At 40.5% G+C, this 25381-nt stretch overlaps 3 protein-coding genes and 1 long non-coding RNA gene across 6 annotated transcripts; 3 read left to right on the forward strand and 1 right to left on the reverse strand.

Annotated features, from left to right (window-relative positions):
• LOC129716616 (zinc finger protein 62-like) lies at positions 1-7212 on the forward strand. The gene is made up of 8 exons (XM_055666451.1): positions 1-511; positions 676-1146; positions 1287-1757; positions 1989-2709; positions 4946-5115; positions 5251-5724; positions 5874-6353; positions 6728-7212. The coding sequence occupies exons 1-8, from the start codon at positions 261-263 to the stop codon at positions 7122-7124; spliced, it is 3435 nt and encodes a 1144-aa protein (XP_055522426.1). The 5' UTR covers positions 1-260; the 3' UTR covers positions 7125-7212.
• Positions 7213-9020: 1808 nt separating this feature from the next.
• On the forward strand, positions 9021-13510 carry LOC129722834 (zinc finger protein 62-like). The gene is made up of 4 exons (XM_055676622.1): positions 9021-9459; positions 9586-10059; positions 11496-11969; positions 12341-13510. The coding sequence occupies exons 1-4, from the start codon at positions 9197-9199 to the stop codon at positions 12675-12677; spliced, it is 1548 nt and encodes a 515-aa protein (XP_055532597.1). The 5' UTR covers positions 9021-9196; the 3' UTR covers positions 12678-13510.
• On the reverse strand, positions 10967-15952 carry LOC129722888 (uncharacterized). Its single transcript, XR_008727672.1, has 3 exons — positions 15718-15952; positions 11616-11743; positions 10967-11558 (listed from the first exon to the last, which is right to left on the reverse strand). It is a non-coding gene; the product is annotated as an uncharacterized LOC129722888 (long non-coding RNA).
• Positions 15953-20476: 4524 nt separating this feature from the next.
• On the forward strand, positions 20477-23245 carry LOC129722772 (zinc finger protein 62 homolog). Of its 3 annotated transcripts, XM_055676524.1 has the most exons (6): positions 20477-20692; positions 20729-20844; positions 21096-21923; positions 22033-22335; positions 22392-22775; positions 22993-23245. In XM_055676524.1, the coding sequence occupies exons 1-6, from the start codon at positions 20624-20626 to the stop codon at positions 23174-23176; spliced, it is 1884 nt and encodes a 627-aa protein (XP_055532499.1). In that variant the 5' UTR covers positions 20477-20623; the 3' UTR covers positions 23177-23245. The 3 variants fall into 3 exon arrangements, with proteins under 3 accessions (XP_055532499.1, XP_055532480.1, XP_055532490.1); XM_055676505.1 differs by having other exon boundaries at positions 20477-20844; XM_055676515.1 differs by having other exon boundaries at positions 20478-20844; positions 22036-22335.
• Positions 23246-25381: the final 2136 nt, after the last annotated feature.

The raw sequence follows: 25381 nt of genomic DNA on the forward strand, positions 1-25381 counted from the left end.
TGAGCGTGCATGACATGTTTTTTGCTTACCATAATAGTTCAACTCGCAAAAATATTTCTGTATTCTGTGAGAGTTTTTACTGCTACCGTTGTGAACCTAAAACAAGTTAAAATTACCAGAGCCCTATAACAAAGTCTACTCGATCATATATTTCAAATGAGACGAGTTGCTCGTCAAAGCTTCTGTAGTAAGTACTGCCCATAAACACGTAAAAATCCAAAAATAATTTTGTTCCGGGCTTGTGAATTTGTGTGTGAGAAATGGAGCAATTTAGTGTAACAAAGGTGGAAAAAGCCACTTCAATAAAGGTAGAAGAACTTATAATATCCGACGTTGTGGCTACGAGGGAGGAAACTCCGCTCGCAAGCAATGATCAGTGGTCCGATGAACAAACTGTTACGAACGCCCTGAGCAAAGGAGCTACTGATGTGAAACAAGTACCAGAGATTGACATCACCGATAAAGCTGAGACAGGGGCAGCTTGTGATAAAATTGCAGTTGCTACCTCCAGGTAATTCGGTACTCCCTAGTTTTTTTTTTGGTTAATCGGAATAGTTCATACACAAATTTTGAATTATTGAGATTTAAACCGTTGGATTACACAGAAATCATATTGTGATTAGGAACCAACGATAAGCTATTATAATTAGAATATTTTTTTCTTACTTTTTGCAGCAACTTAAACGGATCGGAAAATGGTGTTGGTGATCATCCACCGAAAAAATACGTTTGTGAATTCTGCAGCAAGGAATTAAGCACAAAGTATAGCTTGGCGGATCATAGAAGAATTCACACCGGAGAACGACCTTTTGCATGTGATATCTGCAGCGAGACATTCAGCTCAGTACGAAGTTTGCGGTTCCATAAGAGTACTCATAAGAGGGACCTAAAGTTCGAGTGTGACATATGTGAGCAACGATTCCAACTTAAATCACGTCTTGCGTGGCACATGAAGACACACCGCTCAGATTGCCCTCATAAGTGCTTAATTTGCGATGAAAGATTTCAATATTCCGATAATCTCGCAGACCATATGGTTCGTCACAGTAAAGAGCGACCCTTCAAATGCGATATCTGTGACAAATCATACAAAAGGTCTAGATCCTTAAAGCGTCATATCTGCAGATTAAACGATCCCCTCCCAAGGTAAGTGGCATTCATATGCAGAAAACCATCTTTTTATTTTGAATCCAAAAGGAGATTTTTTTTTCAATCTATAATGGACAAAAGAGTCCTTCAATTATTTCTTCTAAGAATATTTTTTCTTGCCTTTCTTTCTGTTGCAGCAAGCCGAAAAAGCGCAAAACTGATGTTGATCAACTACCAAAAAAGCACGTTTGCGAATTCTGCAACAAGGAACTGGGCACAAAATACCGGTTGGAAGATCATAGAAGAAAGCATACCGGGGAACGACCTTTTGCGTGTGATATCTGCAGCAGAACATTCCACACAGCAATGCGCTTGCAGTACCATAAGAGTGCTCATGCAGACGACCGGAAATTCGAGTGTGACATATGCAAGCGATGTTTCTCCGTGAAATCAAATTTAGCGGTCCACATGAAGGTACACCGCCCAGATTGCCCACATAAATGTCTGGTTTGTGATAAATTATTCGCAACTAGTTACCATCTCGAACAACATATGCGCACTCACACCAATGAACGATCCTTCAAATGCGAAATTTGTGACGCTTCATACAAGAGACCTAATGGTCTAGTACGTCATATGAAGAGCCACAATGTCGACCCCTCTCCAGGGTAAGTATTAACATGTTTACTCGAGTGAAGGACGAATAAGCTTCCTTCGTAGATAGCTTTATAAGTAAAATAAGGCAAGGCTACCTCAGTCCTACAGTACAGTAACTCCGTTTTCGATGTTGAGTTCATGATTTTTAAATTTTTCGGCATTCAGTCAGTGATTAATTGCTAGCGTAATGGAATGTAAGCAAAACTAAGATATAACCAATTTGTTCAATTTTTCTATTGCAGCAGCACAGAAGGTTTAGAGCCAAACCAGACCGGTAACAGCCAGAACAATGGATCTGCGAAATACAACTGCGACATATGCGGTAAACAGTACAACCGGTTGAGACCGTTTAACTCACATCTGAAACGTCATCAGAGCACCACTGTGAGACCTGATAGTAAAACCCAACACAAAAAGCTGTACGAGTGTGAAATTTGTGGAAAAAGAAATCCGAATAGAGCACTGCACGTAAGGCACATGCACTGTCACACTTCAGATCGGCCTTTTAATTGCGATATTTGCGGTTCAACATCAAAGTCAGCCGGTGATTTAAAACGCCATAAGGAAAGGCACAGCTCCGAGAGACCGTGTAAATGCGAAATTTGCGGGAAAGGTTTTTTATATCCTAGTGAGCTAAGACAGCACATGCTTTGCCACACTAATGAACGGCCTTTCAAATGCACTGATTGCAGCCTATCATTTGAGTCAGAATATAAAGTGAGCAATCATGTTTTGAATGTTCACAAGCAGGAGCAAGACCACTCGGAGCGTTCGTACGAATGCTCGCTTTGCGATAAACGGTTTGCATGCAGACAAAATCTTTGGTCACATCAGGCTTGTCACACTGAAGAACGACCATACAAATGCGATATTTGCTTGTTATCATACAAAACATATCGTGCGTTACGGGATCACAGAAGAACGGAAAAGCACATTAAGCAAATATTAATTGCGAACGAAAACTAACAGGGGATGTTACTCCAGGCCGATTCGTTACTTTCAAATTATTAGGATGAAACTTGTAACAGGGGAAAATTTCGATAGAACCAGAATGCTTCTTACCAGCCGAAGAACAGAATTCAACTAACTTGAAAAATTCAAAGCGAATGATTGTGTAATAATTTATTGCCTTAAAGCGACACAGTTCTTATAGTGACTATAGACTGAAGAGACAAAGTAATTCGAAAGCTAAACAAAAATTGTAAACATTTGATAAAAAGAGAAGAAATTGTGAAAGTTAGACTGATCGATCAGGTTCGTATGCTTCCAGCGCTACAACCTAAAGCAATAATCTCAGCGGTTAGAGTTAGCCCGTTCAACAGAGCATCGCGACATACATTGGCAACGGAAAGGAAAGTGGCAACGTTTGCTGAGTAGTGGAAGCGGAAGGAAAAAGACTGTGTTCGTCAAAGAAGCGGCCTCGAGTACGGGAATAGTGAAGAGAAGGGGTAGGAGATCGGAAATACGGAAGTGGGAGTGCCGACGTGAATAAAGATAATTGTTCGAGATGAATTTCAAGTGTTTAATTGACCTGTACCCTAGAGCGTTGGCCGACCTTTAGACGGTGTAGAGGGAAGTCTTAGCATTGCTGTCTTTTTCGAAACGCTAGTTACAAACTAACATTGGAGGATTTGTTATTTATGCAAGTTTCGTTTTCGTGTGCAGAAGGGGGCCGTAGGGCCATGTCTCCAGTGATTAATCACTTTCCATGCTGTACCAAGAGAAAGATGTAGATTTGGTATTTGCTGAGTGTTACTTGCTGAGGTCTTTGTTTGTCTATTTTGTGTATCTTCCGCTATGTCACCTTTTAGCACTCTTTATTTTGCCGATTAGCCCACGGATTGTTACTCGGATGTATCTCATCGTTGTTGTATTTATAGGATTGTGGAAACCGATACAACATATGAGAGAAGGAAAAATAAATCAAGATTTTAGTGTAAAGCCTGTATTAAACTCTTTGACCAAGCGTCAAATATTTGGCACTTTCTGACAGATCAAAATTTGGTCGAAGATAATTGTTTGTCACTCTTCAATTTTAACATAAAGCCTGTATTACACTCCTTGACCAAGCGTCAAATATTTGGCTCTTTTTGACATATAAAAATTTGGTCAAAGATAATTGTTTGTCACTCTCCAATTTTAAAATGGGGCAAATACGGGCAAACAACAACCATGATGTCAAATAAATTTGACCATTATGTCAGAAGGTCAAATATTTGACCATTACACACAGAGTGTACTACAGGCTTAAGAGGAATGCATGCTTATGAGAGAGTTTCGTCAATCTCAAAGTTTTTCTATTTAATCCTATAGGTCAATCTGTGCAGTGGTGGGCACCGCTAACCGAAAATTTAGCGACAAAAGTTATTTAGCTTGCATTGAACATAGATACTCTTAGGAATGTTTTCATAAAAATTCAATTATTATCTGAATCGAAAAAGTAGAACCAAAGTTGTCATAATTTCAAGCGCATTGCAGTTTACCAAAGTTCTTGGTGTGGCGGAAATTCAATTTAGACCGTACGATAACTGGAACTCCATTCTAGGGTAAAAAAAACTGACAAAAGTAACTTTCGCAGTAATTTACGACCATTTCGAAGCAATTTACGTACGCCATCAGCAATTCACAGTTTTTCTAAATATTTCTATTCTAGCTTCTCTACAAAATTTAGCGAATTAGCGATTAGCGTTTCGAAGGCCAAAATTTTAGCGGCGCTAACAGTTTCGCTAACCAGCTCAAAAATTAGCGAAATCGCTAAGTCGCTAACTGAATTTTAGCGTCGCTAATTAGCGAATTAGCGGAATGGTGCCCACCACTGAATCTGTGTTATTTAATTATAAAAAATTAAACAAAAAAATTACATAGGTATACGAATGTTTTCGCAAATTCACAGTTGATTTTAAGGGAAGAAATTTTGTACACCAAGGTAAACAGTATACTTTTAGCGTGCATTCAAAGTCATGTTTTTGATTACAGATCGACTTGCAAAAATATTTCTGTGAAAGTTTGTACTGCTACATTATGAACCCAAACCATAGGAAAAATTGACTATAGAGCCCTATTATAGAAGACAAATACAGTCAACTTGACCATATATTTCAAATGAGACGAGGTGCTCGTCGAAGCTTTTGTAATCACGAAAAAATCGAGAAGTTGTTTTGTGCCGGGTTTGTGAATTATATGAAAAAAAAAAATGGAGCAATTTAGCGTAACGAAGGTGGCAGAAGCCCCTGTAATAAAGGTAGAAGAACTCATAATATCCGACGTTGTGACTACGAAAGAAGAGACTCCGTTCGCTAGCAGGATGGACATCACCGATAAAGTTGAGACTAGCACAGCTTGTGATGAAATTGCAGTTGCCAGCTCCAGGTAACTTTGTGCTCATTTTTTCGGATTTAATTCCTTGGACCACACCGACTACACACAAATCATGCTATGGTTAAGAACCCAGGATGAACTATTATCGCTAAGACTATTTTTTTCTTTTTTTCCATTCTGTTGCAGCAACTCAAACGGTTCTGAAATGCATAATTCCGGTGTTAGTGATCATCCGGAGAAAAGGCACATTTGTGAATTCTGCAACAAGGAATTAAGCACAAACTATAACTTGGTGGCCCATAGAAGAATTCATACTGGGGAACGACCTTATGTGTGTGATATCTGCAGCGAAACATTCAAAACAGTTCAAAATCTGCGATACCATGAAAAAAATCATGCAAGCGGGCGTAACTTCAAGTGTGACATATGTGAGCAACGGTTTCCGCTAAAATCACGTCTTGCGTCACACAAGAAAACGCATAGCTCAGATTACCCTCATAAGTGCTTAATTTGTGATCAAAGATATCCATATAGTTGGCGTCTTACAGAACATATGCGCACTCACAGCAATGAGCGACCCTACAAATGTGACATCTGTAACAAATCGTACAAGAGGTATAAAGCTAAGAAGCTTCATATCTGCAAATTATATGATCCAAGGTAGGTGGCGTTTATGTAGTGATGAACAATGATGCAGAAAGCTATCACTTTTTACTTTTTACCCACAAATGCATTTTCAGTGTTTAAAAACCAACGACGAGCAAAATTTGTTATTTTTCTAAGAATATTTCTTCTTGCCTTTCTTTCAGTTGCAGTAAGCCGAAAAAACGCAAAACTGGTATTGTTGATCAACCACCGAAAAAGCACATTTGTGAAATATGCAACAAAGAACTGGGCACAAAATACAGGTTGGAAGATCATAGAAGAATACATACCGGGGAACGACCTTTTGCCTGTGATATCTGCAGCAGAACATTTCACACAGCAATACGTTTGCAGTACCATAAGAGTGCTCACACAGAAGACCAGAATTTCGAGTGCGACATATGCAAGCGGCGTTTCTCCGTAAAAGGAAATTTAACGATCCACATGAATATACATCGCACAGATTGTTTTCACAAATGTTTGATTTGCGATAAAAAATTTCCCTCTAGTTGTCATCTCGAACAACATATGCGTGCTCACAGCAGCGAACGAGTTTTCAAATGCGAAATCTGTGACGCTTCATACAAGAGATCTACTAGTCTAGAACGTCATATGAAGATCCACAAGGTCGATCCCACCCCAAGGTAAGTATCCACATATTTACTGAAGTGAAGGATGAGTAAGCTTCCTTCGTAGATAGATTTATGTGTAAAGTGTGGCAAGATTACCCCAGTCCATACTCGATGTAATTCAATGTTTTCGGTAACAATGTCAGAAAACTAAGTCCTTGAAGTTTCACAATATATATCTGAGTCAATATGAAACATGATTACCATGCACCGTTATTTTTTACCGAAATAGCACTGTCAGTGATTTTTTGGATGCCTGATGGAATAAAAGCATAACATGAGGAGTATTTATTATTTTATTTTGGTGATTGAAATAGAATAGAACTTTGCCTCTTTTTTTACTTTATCACACTGATTTTAAACCAATTTGTTTTATTTTTCTGTTGCAGCACCACAGAAGGTTTGGAGCCAAACCAGGTCGATAGCAACCGGAGCAATGGATCCGCAAAATACACGTGCGACATATGCGGAAAACAGTACAAAGGTTTGAGACCGTTGCACTTTCATCTGAAGCTTCATCAGACCACCACTGTGGGATCTGATGATAAAAACCAACACAAAAAGCAGTATGAGTGTACAATTTGTGGAAAAGGAAATCCGTCTAAGGCAATGCTCATAAGGCATATGCAACGTCACAGTAACGTACGGCCTTTTAATTGTGATATTTGCGGTTCATCGTTTAAATCAGCTGATTATTTAAGACGCCATAAGGAAAAGCACATCTTTGAGAGAAAAACACAAGAGGCGATACTATTCCAGACTGATTCGTTAGTTGCAAATTCTTAGAGTGAAACATGTACCTAACAGGTTGAATTTTCGATAGGCCAAAAATGCTGAGATTTACGCGAAAAAGTATTAAACTGCTATAAAATGATCAAGTAAACTTTGATTTAGTTGAAGGCGTTACTCTCACCCTCACTCTGGGCTACTCAGCGGCTGAGTTGAATTTTAATCCTTTTTTTCAGTTGTTCGAAGACGTCAAAAAATGAGTAGAATTAATTTGATCATCGCGGCAAATTTCCTCTAAATTGCTTAACTGGTGCTTACGTGTTGTTTTTGTTAATTTTTTTTCGCCATTAAAAGCAAACAGCAAACCAAGCAAACTGTCTGAAAAAAAGGAAGAAATAGAAATGTTTGAAATTAGTTGTTATCGGTAGGTAATTCATAATATTTACTCAATTTTTATAACATTCGGTGGTACTCAAAAATGAGTAAAACAACTTCTACTCAATTTTGAGTACATATACGGTTTTAGCGAAACTGATTAGGTTTTGACTCAGTTTTGGGTTATCCAGAGTGAGCGTGTGGACTGCGAGAATGACTTCAATTTATTTGTTTTTGTAAACCGGACTGACAGCGCAGTGCCGGCTGAGATGGTTGCAGTGTTGCGAGAATACCCAAAATAAACATCGGAAGTGAGCCTGACTGCCAGGTAATCAGCGACGTTTGGATAATTTTTATTTAAATGCACAATATATTACGTGTGTTGCCGAAACGATAGATTTTCTCTTTGCGCGACTCTATATATACATAGACTCTTGTACGGAGATGGTTTGAATTTTTTTGTTAACAGTTTGAACTTTTTTGTTAACAGTGATAACGTAGAAGTCAAAAAACAAAGCCCAAAAATCAATGTTTGGACCATTTTTTTCAAGAAATTTTCACAAATTATGACAGTTTACTGCTGAAAATGCCTACCTGAGTTGTTAAACAATGCGGAACACAATTTTCTTATTTTGAAGATTTACGTCACAACCCCTACACGTGCTTCTGTTTACTTTTTTTTCGTTGCTAATACAGACAAATGTCTTCTTCTTCATCACCTTTGTATACCTCATTGACTCTATTGGCCCTGACTATAGTCACTGTATGTTTTACTAGTCTGGCGGAGTGGATTCGGAAACCAAGTGACTATAGCCCTGACGACTCTGTTGATATTGGTTTGGTTTTTACTTGCGAAAGTGAAGGAGGGAAATATCTTTGCTTTTGTTTTCACACATAAATTGACAATTGCCTATGAGATTTTGAGTAGGTGCGAACTAGAGACTGTGTTATAAAGAGATACGCAAAGAGAAAAGCAGTAAATATGGCAACCCTTTGCTAATATTCTATTCCAAACAATTCTGGCAACCACATTTAATTTCGCATGACTTTTCATACGCACTAGAAAGTGTAATGAAATTCCGAAACTTTGTAAGGATATATAACTGAGTTTCAAAGCTTGTTTATACATTTTTTCCAATTTTCAATGCATCAGTCATAATACATGCATAACAAACACATTTTTCGTTCAAACCATAATTGCACGTGGTTCACAACAATTATACTGATTACAATACACATTCTGTACGAAAAGTAACACTCCTGAGTTTGTTTACTTTGCACACTGGGAGCCTCGATTTGATGGTTCACTTGGAGTTATCGACCTCACTCTTTGCGTATCTGTTCATAACACCATCTGTAGTGCGAACAGCCTTAAAAATCTCTTACTTGTGTCAGGGCCAATATAACACTCCTTTTCTCTGGGCGCGTTATGTAATATACAAATGATCCCTTAAATTCACAGTTGATATAGACCTTTTTACGTACGAATGTATTGGGTGCACTAAGCACATTCGTACGTAAAAAGGTCTATAGACATGGTCTATTAATGAAAGAAATTTTGTACATCAAGGTAAACAGTATACTTTCAGCGTGCATACCATGACATGTTTTCGTTTACCTGTTCGACTCGCAAAAATATTGATGAATTCGGTGAAAGTTTTTACTGCTACATTGTGAACCTAAAACGAGTGATAAATTAAACATAGAGCCGTATTATAGAAGACGAGTAAAGTCAACATGACCATGTATTTCAAATGAAACAAGTTGCTCGTCGATGCTTTTGTTATCACGTAAAAATCGAAAAGCTGTTTTGTTCCGGGTTTGTGAATTATTTGAGAGAAATGGAGCAATTTAGCGTAGCGAAGGTGGAAGAAGCCACTTCAATAAAGCTAGAAGAACTCATAATTTTCGACGTTCTGACTACGAAAGAAGAGACTTCGTTCGCCAGCAGGATGGACATCACCGATAAAGTTGAGACTAGCACAGCTTGTGATGAAATTGTAGTTGCCAGATCCAGGTAGTTTTGTGCTTATTTTTTCGGATTTAATTTTTTGGACCACCCACAAAACATATCATAGTAAAAAAACCCAGGATAAGCGATTGTCAGTAAGAATATTTTTTCTTGCTTCCCATTCTGTTGCAGCAACTCAAACGGCTCTGAAATTTATAATACCGTTGTTAGTAATCATCCGGAGAAAAGGCACATTTGTGAATTCTGCAACAAGGAATTGACCACAAACTACAGCTTGGTGGCCCATAGAAGAATTCATACTGGGGAACGACCTTTTGCGTGTGATACCTGCAGCGAAACATTCAAATCAGCTCACAATCTGCGATACCATAAAAAAACTCACGCGAGGGAGCTTAACTTCAAGTGTGACATATGTGAGCAACGGTTTCCGCTGAAATCACGTCTTGCGTCACACAAGAAAACGCATAGCTCAGATTACCCTCATAAGTGCTTAATTTGTGATCAAAGATATCCATATAGTTGGCGTCTTACAGAACATATGCGCACTCACAGCAATGAGCGACCCTACAAATGTGACATCTGTAACAAATCGTACAAGAGATATAAAGCTAGAAAGCTTCATATCTGCAAATTATATGATCCAAGGTAGGTGGCGTTTATATAGTGATCCATATGCAGAAAGCCGTCACTTTTTACCCAAAAGAGCATTTTCAGCAAGGTTGTTAATACGATAGATTATCGTCGATAATCGTCATCGCCGTTACCGATAACGTATGGTATCGTTATTGACGATGACGATACCGTCTTCAAACATTAACGATATCGGCGTAACGATAGTCACCAGACGTTATCAGCTCACTAACGCCTTATGCCAGTTTTGTCTGCTGTGGTAGCGAATGGTGTACGACTTGATCAAAGCAGGCACGGGATGTGGAAACGTTTTTTCCAGAGGGGATTCACTGCTGTCAAATTTCATATATGTGTGCGTTATCGCAGATCAACTCTGGTCCATGACGTTTGTTGGTCCATGACGTTTGTAATTATGAACAATAATGGGGGAAAAATCACTACATAACACATTCATGAAAGTTTTTCGCGGTTTTACGAGTTTTGATTTAAAAACGTTCCGGTTTTATAATTTTTCACATCGATCAATTTCATTAACAAAAAGAACGAAAACCAAAACAAACGCCATGTTGCCGAATATTTTGGTTACACGATGTTTGACAGATAGATCCCCCCTGGTTTTTTCTCTTCGGAGGATTGGTGACGAAACCAGGGGGGATTTACCGCTGTCAAATTTCATATATGTGTGCGTTATCGCAGATCAACTCTGGTCCATGAAGTTTGTTGGTCCATGACGTTTGATAAATTATCAATGTGACGATAAAACATCACCAATTTTCGTTAAAAACTTGTTGCTGTCCCAAAATTTTACTACGGAACGCATTATTGATAAAAGTTTTCCGCGATTTCTCGAGTTTTGTTGAAAGAGAACGTTCCATTTTACTTCGATCAAACGAAAAAAAAAACCAAAACATACAGACGCCTTGTTGCCAAATGTGTTGGTCACGGTTTCACGATATTTGACAGATAGATTCCCCCTGGACGAAACATCACTAGGCAACAGGAAGAAACTTATCCTTATTTGTTTATGTTTCGCTTCTCATCAGGAAAATAAATTTCTCAGTTTTGATTGTTCTAGCTTATGAGGCGCTTTTTAAAGCACAAATTCGAATAGTAAGGTATGTAGCATTGTCATATTTGCATTTGAAATGTATCTAAATGATATAACTAATAAAGCAAAAGATGGTATTGCAGTGGATGGTAATAAACAAACGTTATTGATTCGATACCGTCCAGTAGCTATCGTCATTGACAATGACGATAATGTCTGAAGACGTAAGCGTCATCGTCGATAACGATAACAGACGGTATCGTTATCGGCGTTTACGATAAATTATCGATTAACAACCTCGATTTTCAGTACATATTTCAAAAGTTTTGTATCAAAACCAGTGGCAACGACGAGCAACATTATTTATTTATTTTTTAAGAATATTTTTTTCATTCTGTTGCAGTAAGCCGATAAAGCGCAAAACAATTATAGTTGATCAACCACCGAAAAAGCACATTTGTGAAATCTGCAACAAAGAAGTGGGTACAAAATACAGGTTGGAAGATCATAGAAGAATACATACCGGGGAACGACCTTTTGCCTGTGATATCTGCAGCACCACATTCCACACAGCTGTACGTTTGCAGTACCATAAGCGCGCTCATAAAGAAGACCAGAATTTTGAGTGTGACATATGCAAGCGTCGTTTCTCTGAAAAATCAAATTTAACGATCCACATGAATATACATCGCACAGATTGTCCTCACAAATGTTTGATTTGCGATAAAAAATTTTCCTCTAGTTGTCATCTCGAACAACATTTGCGCCATCACAGCAACGAACGATTCTTCAAATGCGAAATCTGTGACGCTTCATACAAGAGATTTATTAGTCTAGAACGTCATATGAAGATCCACAAGGTCGATCCCACCCCAGGGTAAGTATCCACATATTTACTGAAGTGAAGGATGAATAAGCTTCCTTCGTGGATAAATTTATGTGTAAAGTGTGGCAAGATCACCTCAGTCCTACTCCATACTCGATGTTTAATTCAATGTTTTCGGTAACACTCTCAGAAAACTAAGTCCTTGAAGTTTTACAATATAACCGAGTCAATATGAAATATGATTACCATGCACCGTTTTTATTATACGGAAATAGCGCTCAGTCAGTGATTATTTGCATGCCTAATGGAATAAGAGCAAAACATGAGAAGTATTTGTTATTTTATTTTGGTGATTGACTTCGCCTCTTTTTTCACTTTATCACACTGATTTTAAACCAATTTGTTTTATTTCTCTGTTGCAGCACCACAGAAGGTTTGGAGCCAAACCAGACCAATAACAGTCAGCGCAATGGATCCGCGAAATACACGTGCGACATATGCGGTAAACAGTACAAAGCTTTGAGACCACTGCAGTTTCATCTGAAGCTTCATCAGAGCACCACTGTGAGAACTGAACACAAAAAGCAGTACGAGTGTACAATTTGTGGAAAAGGAAATCCGTCTAAAGCTATGCTCACAAGGCATATGATTAGTCACAGTAATGTACGGGCTTTCCATTGCGATATTTGCGGTTCATCATTTAAGCATTCTGAATATTTAAAACGCCATAAGGAAAAACATATCACCGAGAGACCGTAAAAAATGCGACACATCGTGCATTACGGGTGAACATGAAAAGGCAAAAAACCATTAGGAGGCGATGTTATTCCAGACTGTTTCGTTAGTTGCAAATTATTAGAGTGAAACATGCAACAGATGAAATTTTCGATAGAACCAAAATGCCACGATTTACGCAAAGAAGTATGTAGGAATTACAATGCTATGAAATGGTGAAGTAAACTTTGGTTTAGTTGAAAATGCTACTCCAAGCAGTCTACAATCAACGAGATAAAGCTAATCGCCATCAGGTGAGTATCTCCGGCAACTCAGAGGAAATGGGTCGAAAATAATGAGTAGCAGGTGAATCGCGCAAATATTTAACCGCCAAACAAAGAACATAATTTGAATAATGTGTTGAAGCTAAATTTCCTATAGCAAGATTAAAGGAAAACGTTCGATTAAAGAGGGGAAATCGTGAAAGTTAGACTGCTCGATCAGGTTTGCAGCTTCCAGCCATACAACCTGAAGTAATAATCTCGCCCGTTAGAGTTAGCCCGTTCAACAGAGCATTGCGACATACATTTTCAACAGGTAGGAAAAGGGCAGCGTTTGTTGATTGGTAAAAGGGGAAGAAAGGAAACTGCAAACGTCGAAGAAGAGGCCCCGAATACGGAAATAGTAGATAGAAGATAATGAATAAAGAAGTGGGAGAGCCGACGTAAATATAGTTGTTTTAAATAAATTCAAGTGTTCGATCAACCAACGCGACCCTGAGGCGGTGTAGAGGAGAGTCTCAGCATTGCTGTCCCTACCGGCCCGCTAGACACAAACCAACGCAATGCGTCCCTAGCACCCGTAGTGTTGAATAAGGCCGACTTTGAAGATTTCCATCCTGGGCGGTTGCTCGCTCCAGCCTTGACCTGGGCGCAGTTAAGATTTCTTGGATTTCCTTGTTGAAATTGCGTCGCCATGAGTCCCTAAGTCTGGCTCTGCTGTGGTGCTTGCAGATTCCGTTTCTGCTGCTTCGAAGTGTGTGGATGAAAGTCGTTGCGCGATCCCAACTCATTCAGTTTAATGCGGTATCACCGCTACGACAATGCACACGTGAGACAACCGGCCCTAAGGCCAAATTGAGACAACCTCGAATTGTCGGACATCTCCGAGTGAGTCTAGAGCTATTGTGTCTGAAGCCATTGCACGTTGTTGATCTCTCTGTAGGTAAGAATTGGACCCGAAGTAAAATGGCAACAGCGACAAATCAAGAACTTCAAGAGCAATCTTGCAGATGACTCAGCTTCTACAGCGATTGGCCATTCCGCAGACAATCAACCCAGAGCAAGTGTTCGAGTCATTGTTGACCAACATTAGCGAGTTCTGCTTTGATCCGGAGAATGGCACCACATTTGAAAAGTGGTTCGCTCGGTATACGGATCTTTTTGAAAGCGACGCACATAGTCTGGATGATGCAGCCAAGGTTCGAGGCCAAGGAAGTTGGGCACGTCTTCTCACAGTCGGTACGTAAATTACATCCTTTCGAAACTACCGAAGAAAGTCATGTTCGCCGAAACCGTCAAGACGTTGGTCAAAATTTTCGGCAGGCAAACCTTCGTTTTCCACAAGCGCTATCAATGCCTACAACTCGTGAAATCGGAGGCGGATGACATCATCACCTAAGGTGGCAAGGGCAAGGGCAGGGCGTGTGAAAAATTCGAATTCAAAGATTTGAAAACCGAGCAATTCAAGTGCTTGATGTTTGTTTGCGGTCTGAAGGCAACACGCTACGCGGACATCAGAGCGAGATTTCTTTCCCGCACCGAAGGTGAGACAGCAGAATCACCAGTGACCATTCAAATTCTGATCGACGAGTTCCAGCGGCTCGTCAATCTCAAGTCGGACACCACAATGATCGAGCAACCCTCTAGCTCAAAGAATTTGGTCCACAGCATCTCAGAGAAAAAACCCGGTAATCAACGTCCACCGAAAACGGAAAGTAAGTCCATCACTCGTACTCCCTGCTGGCAGTGTGGACAAATGCACTATGTTCGCGACTGTCCATTTTCTGACCATCTTTGCAAAGTATGCAACCGCACTGGTCATAAAGAAAACTACTGCGGCTGTGCAAAAAAATCTTCAAACAACCCTTCCACTCAATCCCGAAAGAGAAGAAGCAATTCAAAAGGAAGGTTAGTTTCAAAACCGACACCAAAGGAATTTTCGTGATCATATCGCTAACAGCTCCAGAAAACGAAAATATGTAACAATCACCATCAACAATGTCGCTGTTTCGCTACAACTGGTCTCTCCAAGCGATATCACAGTAATTTCCGAATTAATGTGGCAACAATTGGGACACCCGAAGCTGACACCATCATCGATTGAAGCATCCAACGCATCCGGTGGACTCCTCGCCCTCATCGGCGAATTTCATTGCGAAGTTACCCTCAACGGCATGGTCAAGCGTGGCCATTGTTTCGAGACGTCATCACCGGATCTCAATGTGCTTGGAATTGATTGGATCGATATGTTCAGCCTATGGTCAGCTCCATTCGATACACTTTGCAGGAAAGTCGCAACAGTTTCTGGGTCGTGTTCTAGGGAAAATACATCGCAACTTTAAGCTAACCATCCGGCGGTCTTCGATAATTCACTGGGACACTGCACAAAGACAATGGTTACGCTATTTCTCAAGCCTAACGCCAAACCCATTTTTTGTTCAAAGCGCCCAGTTCCGTTCAACACTATTTCGCTGATTGATGAATAATTAACACGTCTTCAGTCGCTGGGAATCATCACACCGATCGATTTCTCCGAGTGGGCTGCTTCGATAGTCGCAGTACGCAAGCCGAATGGTAAAGTTCGCATTTGTGCGGACTATTCCACTGGCCTCAACGATGCACTGGAAGCCAATCACTATCCATTTCCAACTCCAGAAGAACCGGGGTCTCTTCAAATTCAACCGCCTTGCACCAGGGGTAAAATAAAAAAAAAATAAAAGAAGGATACGAAGTGGCAGTGGAATACCGATTATCAACGGTCTTTTGCTTTTTTTGCTTTTGCTCAAAGCAATTCAAACTAGTACCAATCATCGTAGTGGCGGGCACTTCCAGCACGGGCATCGGTGCAGTGATCTTCCACGAATTTGCCAATGGACACATGAAGGCAATTCAGCACGCATCGAGATCGCTCGCCCAGGCAGAACAAGCTTATGGAAAGTCCGAAAAGGTAGCACTCGCGCTGACCTATGGCGTAACAAAGTTCCACAAGTACTTGTTGGGTCGACGATTCACTCACTGACCACAAGCCATTGCTAATCGACCGTACCAAAGTAAATTTACGTCGTAGCAGCGATTTGCCTGTGCGATTGAACAAATACCAGTTTCTTTCGCAGCTATCCAAGCTGCAGCGAAGACTGACAAGCACCTGTCAAAACAACTCTGGAATCTTGGCCCATTCCTAACAAGCCGTGGTCACGCATTCATGTTGACTATGCTGGACCTGTGGATGGCATTTACTTTTTGGTGGTCGTTGATCCATACACCAAGGGATCATTCAAATAATACATAACGCGCTCAGGGGTGGGGGGGTACTCAGCGAAGCGTTATATTGCATGTGGCAAACATGTAGAATTGCGTTACATGGGGGTGGGTGGGTATTGAAAATTGCCAAATTCCGCGTTATGTAATATTTGAATGGTTCCCAAGTGGCCAGAAGTGTACGCAAATAAATCTACAACGAGCAGAGCTACAACGAAGATGCTATCGCAAGCGTTCGCAACGTTTGGTGTACCAGGCACCATCGTCTCGGATAACGGTACCCAATTCACAAGCCGCGAGTTCCAAGTTTTCTGCGAAAAACAAAGTATTCGTCACGTTCGCACTGCACCATACCATCCCCAGTCAAACGGATTGGCAGAAAGGTTTGTGGATACTTTGAAGCGTACCCTGCGAAAAATTCGATCGGTAGGAGAGATTTTAGAGGAAGCATTACAAACATTTCTACAAGTCTACCGAACAACACCAACAGTTGACCCTGGTAACAAGTCCCCAGTAGAAAAAATGTTCGGACGACCAATCCGGACTGTTTCATCGATGTTGCTACCACCTGATCAAACCAATTCAAGAGCACGAGCGAAAGCAGCACAACAAAATGATCAAGTCAACAAGAAACAGTTCGTTTCCGGCGACTTGGGCGCGATCTGCGTTGCGGACACGGTTCGCCTTGCCGGGGGTTATTGTATAGCTCTGCTTAGCGCTGTACATTAACTCACGGTAAGGCGAATCGTCTCCGCAACGCAGAACGCGCCAGTATGTAAACAGCCTTAGTGTATGCTCAAGTCCATCAAGGCAACTCTTGGCATTGGGAAGCCGTCACGATCATTGAACGAATCGGAAGAGTTAATTACAACGTATTTTTGCAAAATCGACAACGACTAATACGTTCGCACATTGATCAATTGAAATCACGTTCCGTGGAGGTGGTTCCAAATGCAACTACAAGTCATGATCCATTGTCCATATTCGTCGATGGTTTGGATTAGACATACCAGCTGTTCAAGCTGTGGAACCAAATTAAGCACCTGAAGAGGAAATGGAAACTGATGGGTCACATTACTTCTCAGATGACAGCAATGAAGAAGATGATCCACCACAGCCTGTAACGCCTGTAAGACCCAAACGAAATATTCAGTTGCCAGCAAGGTTCCGGCCGTACGGGATGGCGTAAGGGGGGAGATGTTCCATTCCAATCAATCGCAGCAATCACTAAAGCCTGTATTACACTCTCTAACCAATGGTCAAATATTTGACCTTCTGACATAATGGTCAAATTTATTTGACATCATGTTTGTTATTTTCCCCGTGTTTGCCCCATGTTAAAATTGGAGAGTGACAAACAATTATTATTTGACCAAATTTGTATCTGTCAAAAAGTGTCAAATATTCGACGCTTGGTCAAAGAGTGTATTAGAGCCTTAGCTGTGGTTGAGAGAAAAATTATTTCATTCCAATTACATATAACCGTCAAATTAGAATAAAGCAACTCAATAAACTCTCAAGTTTCACTACGAGTATTTTTGGAATACACTACAAATATTTTGCTCTATAATACAGCATTTTGCGCCAAAATCAAAAAAAGTAGGAGGTTGTATCCAAGACACGACCGCATAAATGACGTAGAACTACGTACACTGTTAACAAATGCATTGAGTGTTTCATTACCCTAGTAACACAACTGGTTTTATCAAAGTTTCATAGCGCTTTTTTGGCTGTATTGAGCGCTATAAAACTTTGATAAAACCAATATCTTTACTTGGGTATTGAGTTATAATGTCTACTAAAGAAAGGTTGTGAATTTTGTGAACCGGATTCAGCAGTTAGCAGAACGTGCCGAGTTAAAAACCATACACAGCACACGCAGTGTGGTCCCCGTGGCTCTGTGGTTAGCGATGTCGGTCGGCAAGCTCTCCTACACGGTTGTGATATCGGGTTCGATTCCCGATCGAGTCGAGGATCTTTTCGAGCTGGATCGTTGTGGGATCGGTGTATCGTTGTACTTATCCCACACATACAAAATGTGCCAAAAACAATATCGATAACGAATTCTCTCAACTAAAATCGAGTTGATCGAGACCGCTATTAGCCCCCAGGCTAACGGTGCGATAATGTTGCTGTTACACACACACACAAATCATACCATATCATAGACACCCATACATCATACCATATCATACAGACGCATACACATCATATCATCATAGAGACACACACACACCTCATATCATATCATACACACACACATCATACTAAATCATCATACCATACACACATCATACCATATCATACACACAGCAAGCAAGCGACCAACCAGAGGACGTTATTTTTATTTCAACAAAGCTTGACAATTTTCAATAGTGCAAAAGTTCGTAGATTCAAACAACATTTTTCTGCATTTGGGCAGATGCGTCTATGATTTTCCAATCGATTGCTGCAAGAATGAAGAAAATCGGTTGAAAACCAACCGCCCTGTAAGCATTTGAAAAGGGACAAATTTCGTCCCAGTTTTTCAGTTTGCATCCCTGTGCGGTATGCTAAAGTAAAACGTAGTTCTACGTCAAAAGGCATTTTGCTGTTCAAAATTGGGTTTGGTGATGACGATCTTCATGCTGCCCCAACAGTGGGGTAATAATGGCAGTCTGGCGAGGCACGCTGAGAAGAACCGCGCTGCTACTGAGACATGGTGACCAACCACAGCGCAAGTGATTTATTTAATTTGAAGGCAGCCACAGGCGCAACACGCTGTTACTTCTGAGTGCTGTATATGCTTGTACTGCTGTGAACGTTGTGGACGGTCCATCCAGCTCACCTTCCGACTAATGAATGTAGCTAGTTTTCCCAGAAATACTCTTCTATAGCCGAAGAGTGCTACGTAATAGGCCACGCCTTTCTTTTCAGTTGTCACATTCTCTAATGTTCTTTAGACGAATTATTCCACAATTCGCGTTTGATTTTTGTATCCAGCTAGTAAACACCGATGGTGCTCTCACACACGCAACGGTTTTAACCCGTATTTTATTGCGGTTTATAACATTAAGCGATTTCGTTCGCTCGTTGTTGCGTGTTGTATCATGTTGCAACTTGGCAGCTGGGAGACGACGAAATTCTGTTAATGCTGATTGATTGAATTGACTTCATATGTATTAGCTCTGCATATTCGAATTAACTGCCTTTGTGAATGCGTTCTAACAGGGCAGTTTGTTATTCAAAATCTAACCGATTGATCGCAGCCTTTGTGCTGTCCCAACAGTTGGGGCATTAACTAAATAAACTACAACAGAATTTGATTGCTAGGATCCCGCGAAGAATTTTTGCTTGTGTTGATGCTTGGAAATTTTCACCCTTCAATTACTTGTTTATTTGCCTTGAAAAAAAGGCATTTTGCTGTTCAAAATCGGTTGCTGGTCGCAACACTTGTGCTGCCCCAACAGTGGGGGAGTTAAAATACACGGACAACATGCACTGTGGAAGCTATTTCACCTTTTGTAAATTAGACGGCCGCGACAGATGTAACTGCTAGAATCCGCACAGAATGCTTGCTTACGTTGTCAAAAATTATTAACTTTCAATGACTTGTTTAGTTGCCTTGAAAAAAGGCATTTTGCTGTTCAAAATTGGATTTGGTGATGACGATCTTTATGGTGCCCTAACACGGGGGAATAATGGCAGTCTGGCGACATACGCTGATAAGAACCGCGCTGCTCCTGAGACGTGGTGACCAACTACAAGGCTAGTGCTGCTGCTAAGGAACGACGACTGCTGTTGACAACTTGTCGCTGTCCAGAACTATTATGAGCGGCTTCGGCTGAAACAGGCTCTTATATAGCCCAATAGCATGTTTTCAATTGCAAGGTATATGATTCTGTCGACCGTGCTTGGGAAGCAATCATATAACGACCAATCAGAGGACGTAATTTTCGTTTAAACAAGGCTTGACAATAATCAATAGTACAATAGTTTGCATAATCAATCAATAATTTTCTACATTTGGGTGGATGCGTGTATAATTTTCCAAACAATTGCTGCAAAAATGAAGGAAATCGGTTGAGAACAAACCGATTTATAAGCATTTAAAAAGGGACATATTTCGTCCCTTTTTCGTTAATAGTTTTCCTATTTACATCCCTATGTGGTAGGCTAAAGAAAAACGTAGCTCTACGTCAAAAAATAGAGTGTCCTTAAAAATCATGACCACGTGGTTCGCTTATTCGTTAATTCACAGTTGAATTTATGATTCGATTTGTTTTCACACCAGGTTAAGCAGTAAATTTTCAGCGTGCATGCTCTGACATGTTTTTGTTTACCTATAGTTCAAGTGGGAAATGGGGAAAAAGTATTCGAGAATGTTAGGTTTTTATCAGTTCATTCTAGCTTCTGCATGTGAAAATATATAATTATTTAGAAATCAATGAATAATTTTGTTGTGTGAGCGAAATGGAAGAAAATAATCAAATAAAGATCGAAGAGCTCATAATATTCGATTCTTTGCCCACGGAAGAGGATACTCTACTTGTTAAAAGGGATTGGTGTACCGATGACACAACTGTAACGAACACTCAGAAGGAAGGTTCAGTTGATGTGATACAAGAACATCTGAAAGAACTCACTGATGAAGTTGGGAGTACAGCAGTTTGTGAGTCAGCTCCTCGCTGCAGGTAATTTTATTTGCTTTTTTAAATTGGTTATAAACACGAGTACACCCAGGAACATGGCTTGCGACAGCAGTTGCTGGAAAAGTAGCAAATGCTAAATCATTTCTTAGAAAATCAATTTTTCTTCATTTTGCGCCTTGAATTGTAAAAACATGTTCAATAATTGAGAACCAACGATGAAAGAAGATTTTTAGTTGATCTCACTATGAATATTCGTCTCTGTACTCTATCACACGCTTTTCTTTCTATTGCAGCAACTCGGACGGTTTAAACATACCCAATCAATGGAAAGAGTACGTTTGTGAATTCTGCAACAAAGAATGCAGTGGGAAACAGAACCTCCAGGACCATAAAAGAAGTCATAATAGACAACGTCTATTTGCCTGTGATATCTGCAATGGAACATTCAACACAGCCAGACGTTTGCAGTACCATAAGAGCATTCTACATACCGAAGACCAGTACTTCCAGTGTGACATATGTAAGCAACGTTTTTTGCAAAAATCATATCTATTGGACCACATGAACATACACCGCACATATGGCAATGAGCGATCCTTTAAATGCGACACCTGCAACACATCATACAAAAGATCTCAAGATTTAAAGGCTCATATGCGGAAGGTTCACAAAGTCGTTAAGCAACCGCGGAAAAAGTACGTTTGCGAATACTGCAACAAGGAACTGAGCTCAAAACACAGCTTAGACGATCATAGAAGAACTCATACCGGGGAACGACCTTTTGCATGTGATAAGTGCAACGCAACATTTATCACGACACAACGTTTGCAGTACCATGAGAAAGCTCATACAAGCGTTCGGAATTTTGGGTGTGACATATGCAAGCGACGTTTTTATCTAAAACAAACTTTGTCGTCTCACATGGTTATACACCGCTCAGATTGTCCACATAAATGCCCGTTTTGCGATAAAACATTCGCAAGTGGTGCTCATCTCAAGCAACATCTGCCCAAACACAGCGATGCGCGAGAATTTAAATGCGACCACTGTATGGCGTTTTATAAGAGACGTGATGCTCTAGAAAAGCACATGGAGAACCATGAGCTCTATCCCTTCTCAGGGTGAGTTTTTAACTGTTTATGGTAGTGTAAGAACTACTTAGAACTTCACTTCCTTTTGCTAGAAACACGTTTTTTCCCTCATTCTATTGGATGCTCTTTTTTGTTTCAGCAGCTTCAAAAGTATGCCGCGATTTGATAGTACTCATACAAGGCACCGGAAGTTCAAGTGCGACACATGTGAGCAACGGTTTTCGATGAAATCACATCTTTTGTCACACATGAAAATCCACCGCACAGATTGCCCGCATAAGTGCTCTATTTGTGATGCAAGATTCTCAGATGTCGTTCTCCTGGAAAATCATATGGTCTGTCACAGTGATGAGCGACCCTTCAAATGCGAAATTTGTGGTAGATCATACAAAAGACTTAAAGCTTTACAGCGTCACACCAGCAAAGTTCACCGTCCCCCAAGGTGAGCGGCGGTTATGTCTGTAATGTAGTGAAAAATAATTATTGTTTGTATTGCAGCTCTTCGGGCGAACCGAAGGACTTCGCCGGAAGGCGACGTTTAGAATGTGATATTTGTAGCGAAATATTTTACTCAACTACACGTTTGCATTACCATATGAGGGCTCATACAGGAGTCCCGAGTTTCGAGTGTGACATATGCGAACGACGCTTCGTTTTGAAATCTTACCTACGGTTTCACATGAAAATACACCTCACCGATTGCCCACATACGTGCCAGATTTGCAATAAAAAGTTCTCAACTAATCTTAAACTCCAAGATCATATGGTTACTCACACCGATGAACGACCCTTCAAATGTGACATATGCGACAGATCCTTCAAGGGATCTAATCATGTAAAGCATCATATGAGAATGATCCACAAGGTCGATCTCCCTCGAAGGTGAGTGTAGAGGCATTTGGTGAGCGTTATCATTCCAGTAATGTTATGAGAGGGGTATTCTAAAAGCGTCGAATTATTGTTTCTGCTCACACAAAAAGGGACACTAGAATTTTTACTGCTGAAACTCTTGCAGCTTAAAGCCATCACATACTCGTATTACTGTTGCATCAGTAACTAATAAAATCTTTATTCGCTTTTATGTTTTCTTCTTTTGCAGCGACAGGGAAAATTTGAAGCCAAACCAGACTGGTAACAGCCTAAGCGATGTATACAGCTGCGACGTATGCGGCAAACAGTACAAACAAAGAAGTTCACTTCGCATACATCAGGATCTTCATAAGATCGCCACAACCGTGACAGCGTCCCCACGCATGCTTAAACATTTCGGAAATGTTTCGTGATACATATGTTAGTTATATTACTTGACTTACCTGCAATTATTACCACACTGCTACTACAGCAGTAGAGTACTTTACTTACTTTCATGACGATAGATTGTTGAGATATACCCAATCAATTGAGATGCTATGCCGAATCCAGAACACACCTCCACAGAACTCGGTCTTGGGCTGCATCCTCGTTGACAGTACACATCCAGAGCGTGCGAGGTCTGCCTCAGAGCTGTCGGCCTATATTCGGTTTTCTGCTAAATATTACCTTTGCCGGCCGCTCATTCGCCATCCGTGCTACAATATCAGCGTGTTTGTATACTTCGTACAGCTCGTGATTTTCTAGTTCGCCACCGAGTATTAATTGCAGGATTTTACGCTCGAAGAGACCCAAAGCGCTTGTCAATCGACCTCATTTCGAGTTCAAATTCTATGTCCGTAGTGCGCCACCGGGAGGATCGGAGTCCTGTAGATTTCAAATTTCGTACGGATCTGTGGGCTACGGGACCTAAGCTAGCTACGCAATCCATAATAGGCGTTACCTCATGTCACGAGAGTATCAAGTTGAACAAATTTGTCGACCACTTTGAAAGTATCCCCATCTATCTCTACCGCAGCACCAACACCCGTAGAACTAACTACCACGCTCTCTGCCAACCAAAATGTACTTCGTTTTGGCAGTGTTTATGGTGAGTTCAATTCTCGCAGCTTCCCTTCTGGGAGTCGTAAACGCTTCCTTAACAGCTCTACACCTAACGCCAATTATATCAACGACGTCCGCGAAGCCAAGAAGCATGTTAGACCTCGTGATGATGGTGCCGCTCCTCTGCACACCTGCCCTTCGTATTGCATCTTCCCAAGCTATGTTGAACAGCAAGTTCAAAAGCCCGTCACCTTGCTTCAGACCATCTAACACGTATCAGTTTGATCAGTTGGAATACCATGTTCAAGCATAATTTGCCACAGCTCGTTGTGTTTCACTGTATCTTACGCCGCCTTAAAGTCTATAAACAGATTACGTGTTTACAGGTTGTACTCTCGTAACTGTTCGAGGAAACGAGAGAAAATTCTTTGAGGAGGGTTATACAACGATAATTACTACAGTCGAGTTTATGTCCCTTCTTGTAAATAGGGCATATGAGTCCTTACAACTAGTACGTAGGTAGTTGTTCCTCAGACCACACCCTTAGGATAATCTGGTGAATTGCACTACACAGCCGCTCGTTTCTGACTTTGAAAAGATCGACTGTCGGCTTTGTGGTTCTTCAGTTATTCGCAAGCATTCTTCACCTCGTCCAATGTTGGTGAATCTACAGCTTGTCCGTCATCCCCAATTTCTATCCTGTTCCCCTCGACAACTCTCCTACCTTCCTCACCGTCCCTGTTATTACACATGGCAGGTACTCACACGATCCGTTTCCTGATTCCGTTAATGGTTCTATAGAAGCTCCTCGTGTCGTACCTGGTGAACCCATTGTCCGCCTCCGCGAAGGCGGTGTTCACGTTTCTCACGACGATAGAGCCTCTTTTCGGTTTCTTTTGCCTCCCAATATTTCTGCCGCATCTGACACGTCACACGATCAGCTGCTCTGTACTAACGTGTTGGTGTACGCCCGGTTCTTCTCTTCCGTCACCTCTAGAGTCACCTTCCGCTGGTCGCATGATGGACGTGCTTCCACTGCACAGTGGTCCAGGAATGCAATCTAGCGGAACAAAATTAATAACTCCCGATCGTGTTGGTTTTTTGAGATAGTGTTTTCGGCAATAGTCATAAGTATCATCGAGGAATATTTTTGTATGAAAATATTTGTACTAAACGTGTACTGAATTAGTACTATTTTTATTCTTCAGTTTTTCAATTTAGAAGGATGGTTTCTTTTACAAAGTTGTTTATTAGCCAATAATATGAAACTCTTCCAAAGTCGCAACTATCAAAGAAGCCATAGTGTATGAGATATTGATTTTTTTGTACAAAATGGACAAAAAACTAATATTTTTATTTTTTATTTGTTTTTTTAATTGTACTAACGAAAAATATGAGTTTCTAATTATAAATCTCCTAACCTTTGAACTTTGCCGTAAAATTAGGATGGCTATGGCCTATAGTTTTTGAGATATTTAAAAAAACGAAAATTTCGATGATTTTTTTTAAATGTCATCTCCCATTAGCGCAAAAAAGCGCAACCTGAAACTCTCATGACTGAAAGAATATCCAAC

Source organism: Wyeomyia smithii, chromosome 1 (assembly GCF_029784165.1).
Source record: "Wyeomyia smithii strain HCP4-BCI-WySm-NY-G18 chromosome 1, ASM2978416v1, whole genome shotgun sequence".
Taxonomy (NCBI): domain Eukaryota; kingdom Metazoa; phylum Arthropoda; class Insecta; order Diptera; family Culicidae; genus Wyeomyia; species Wyeomyia smithii.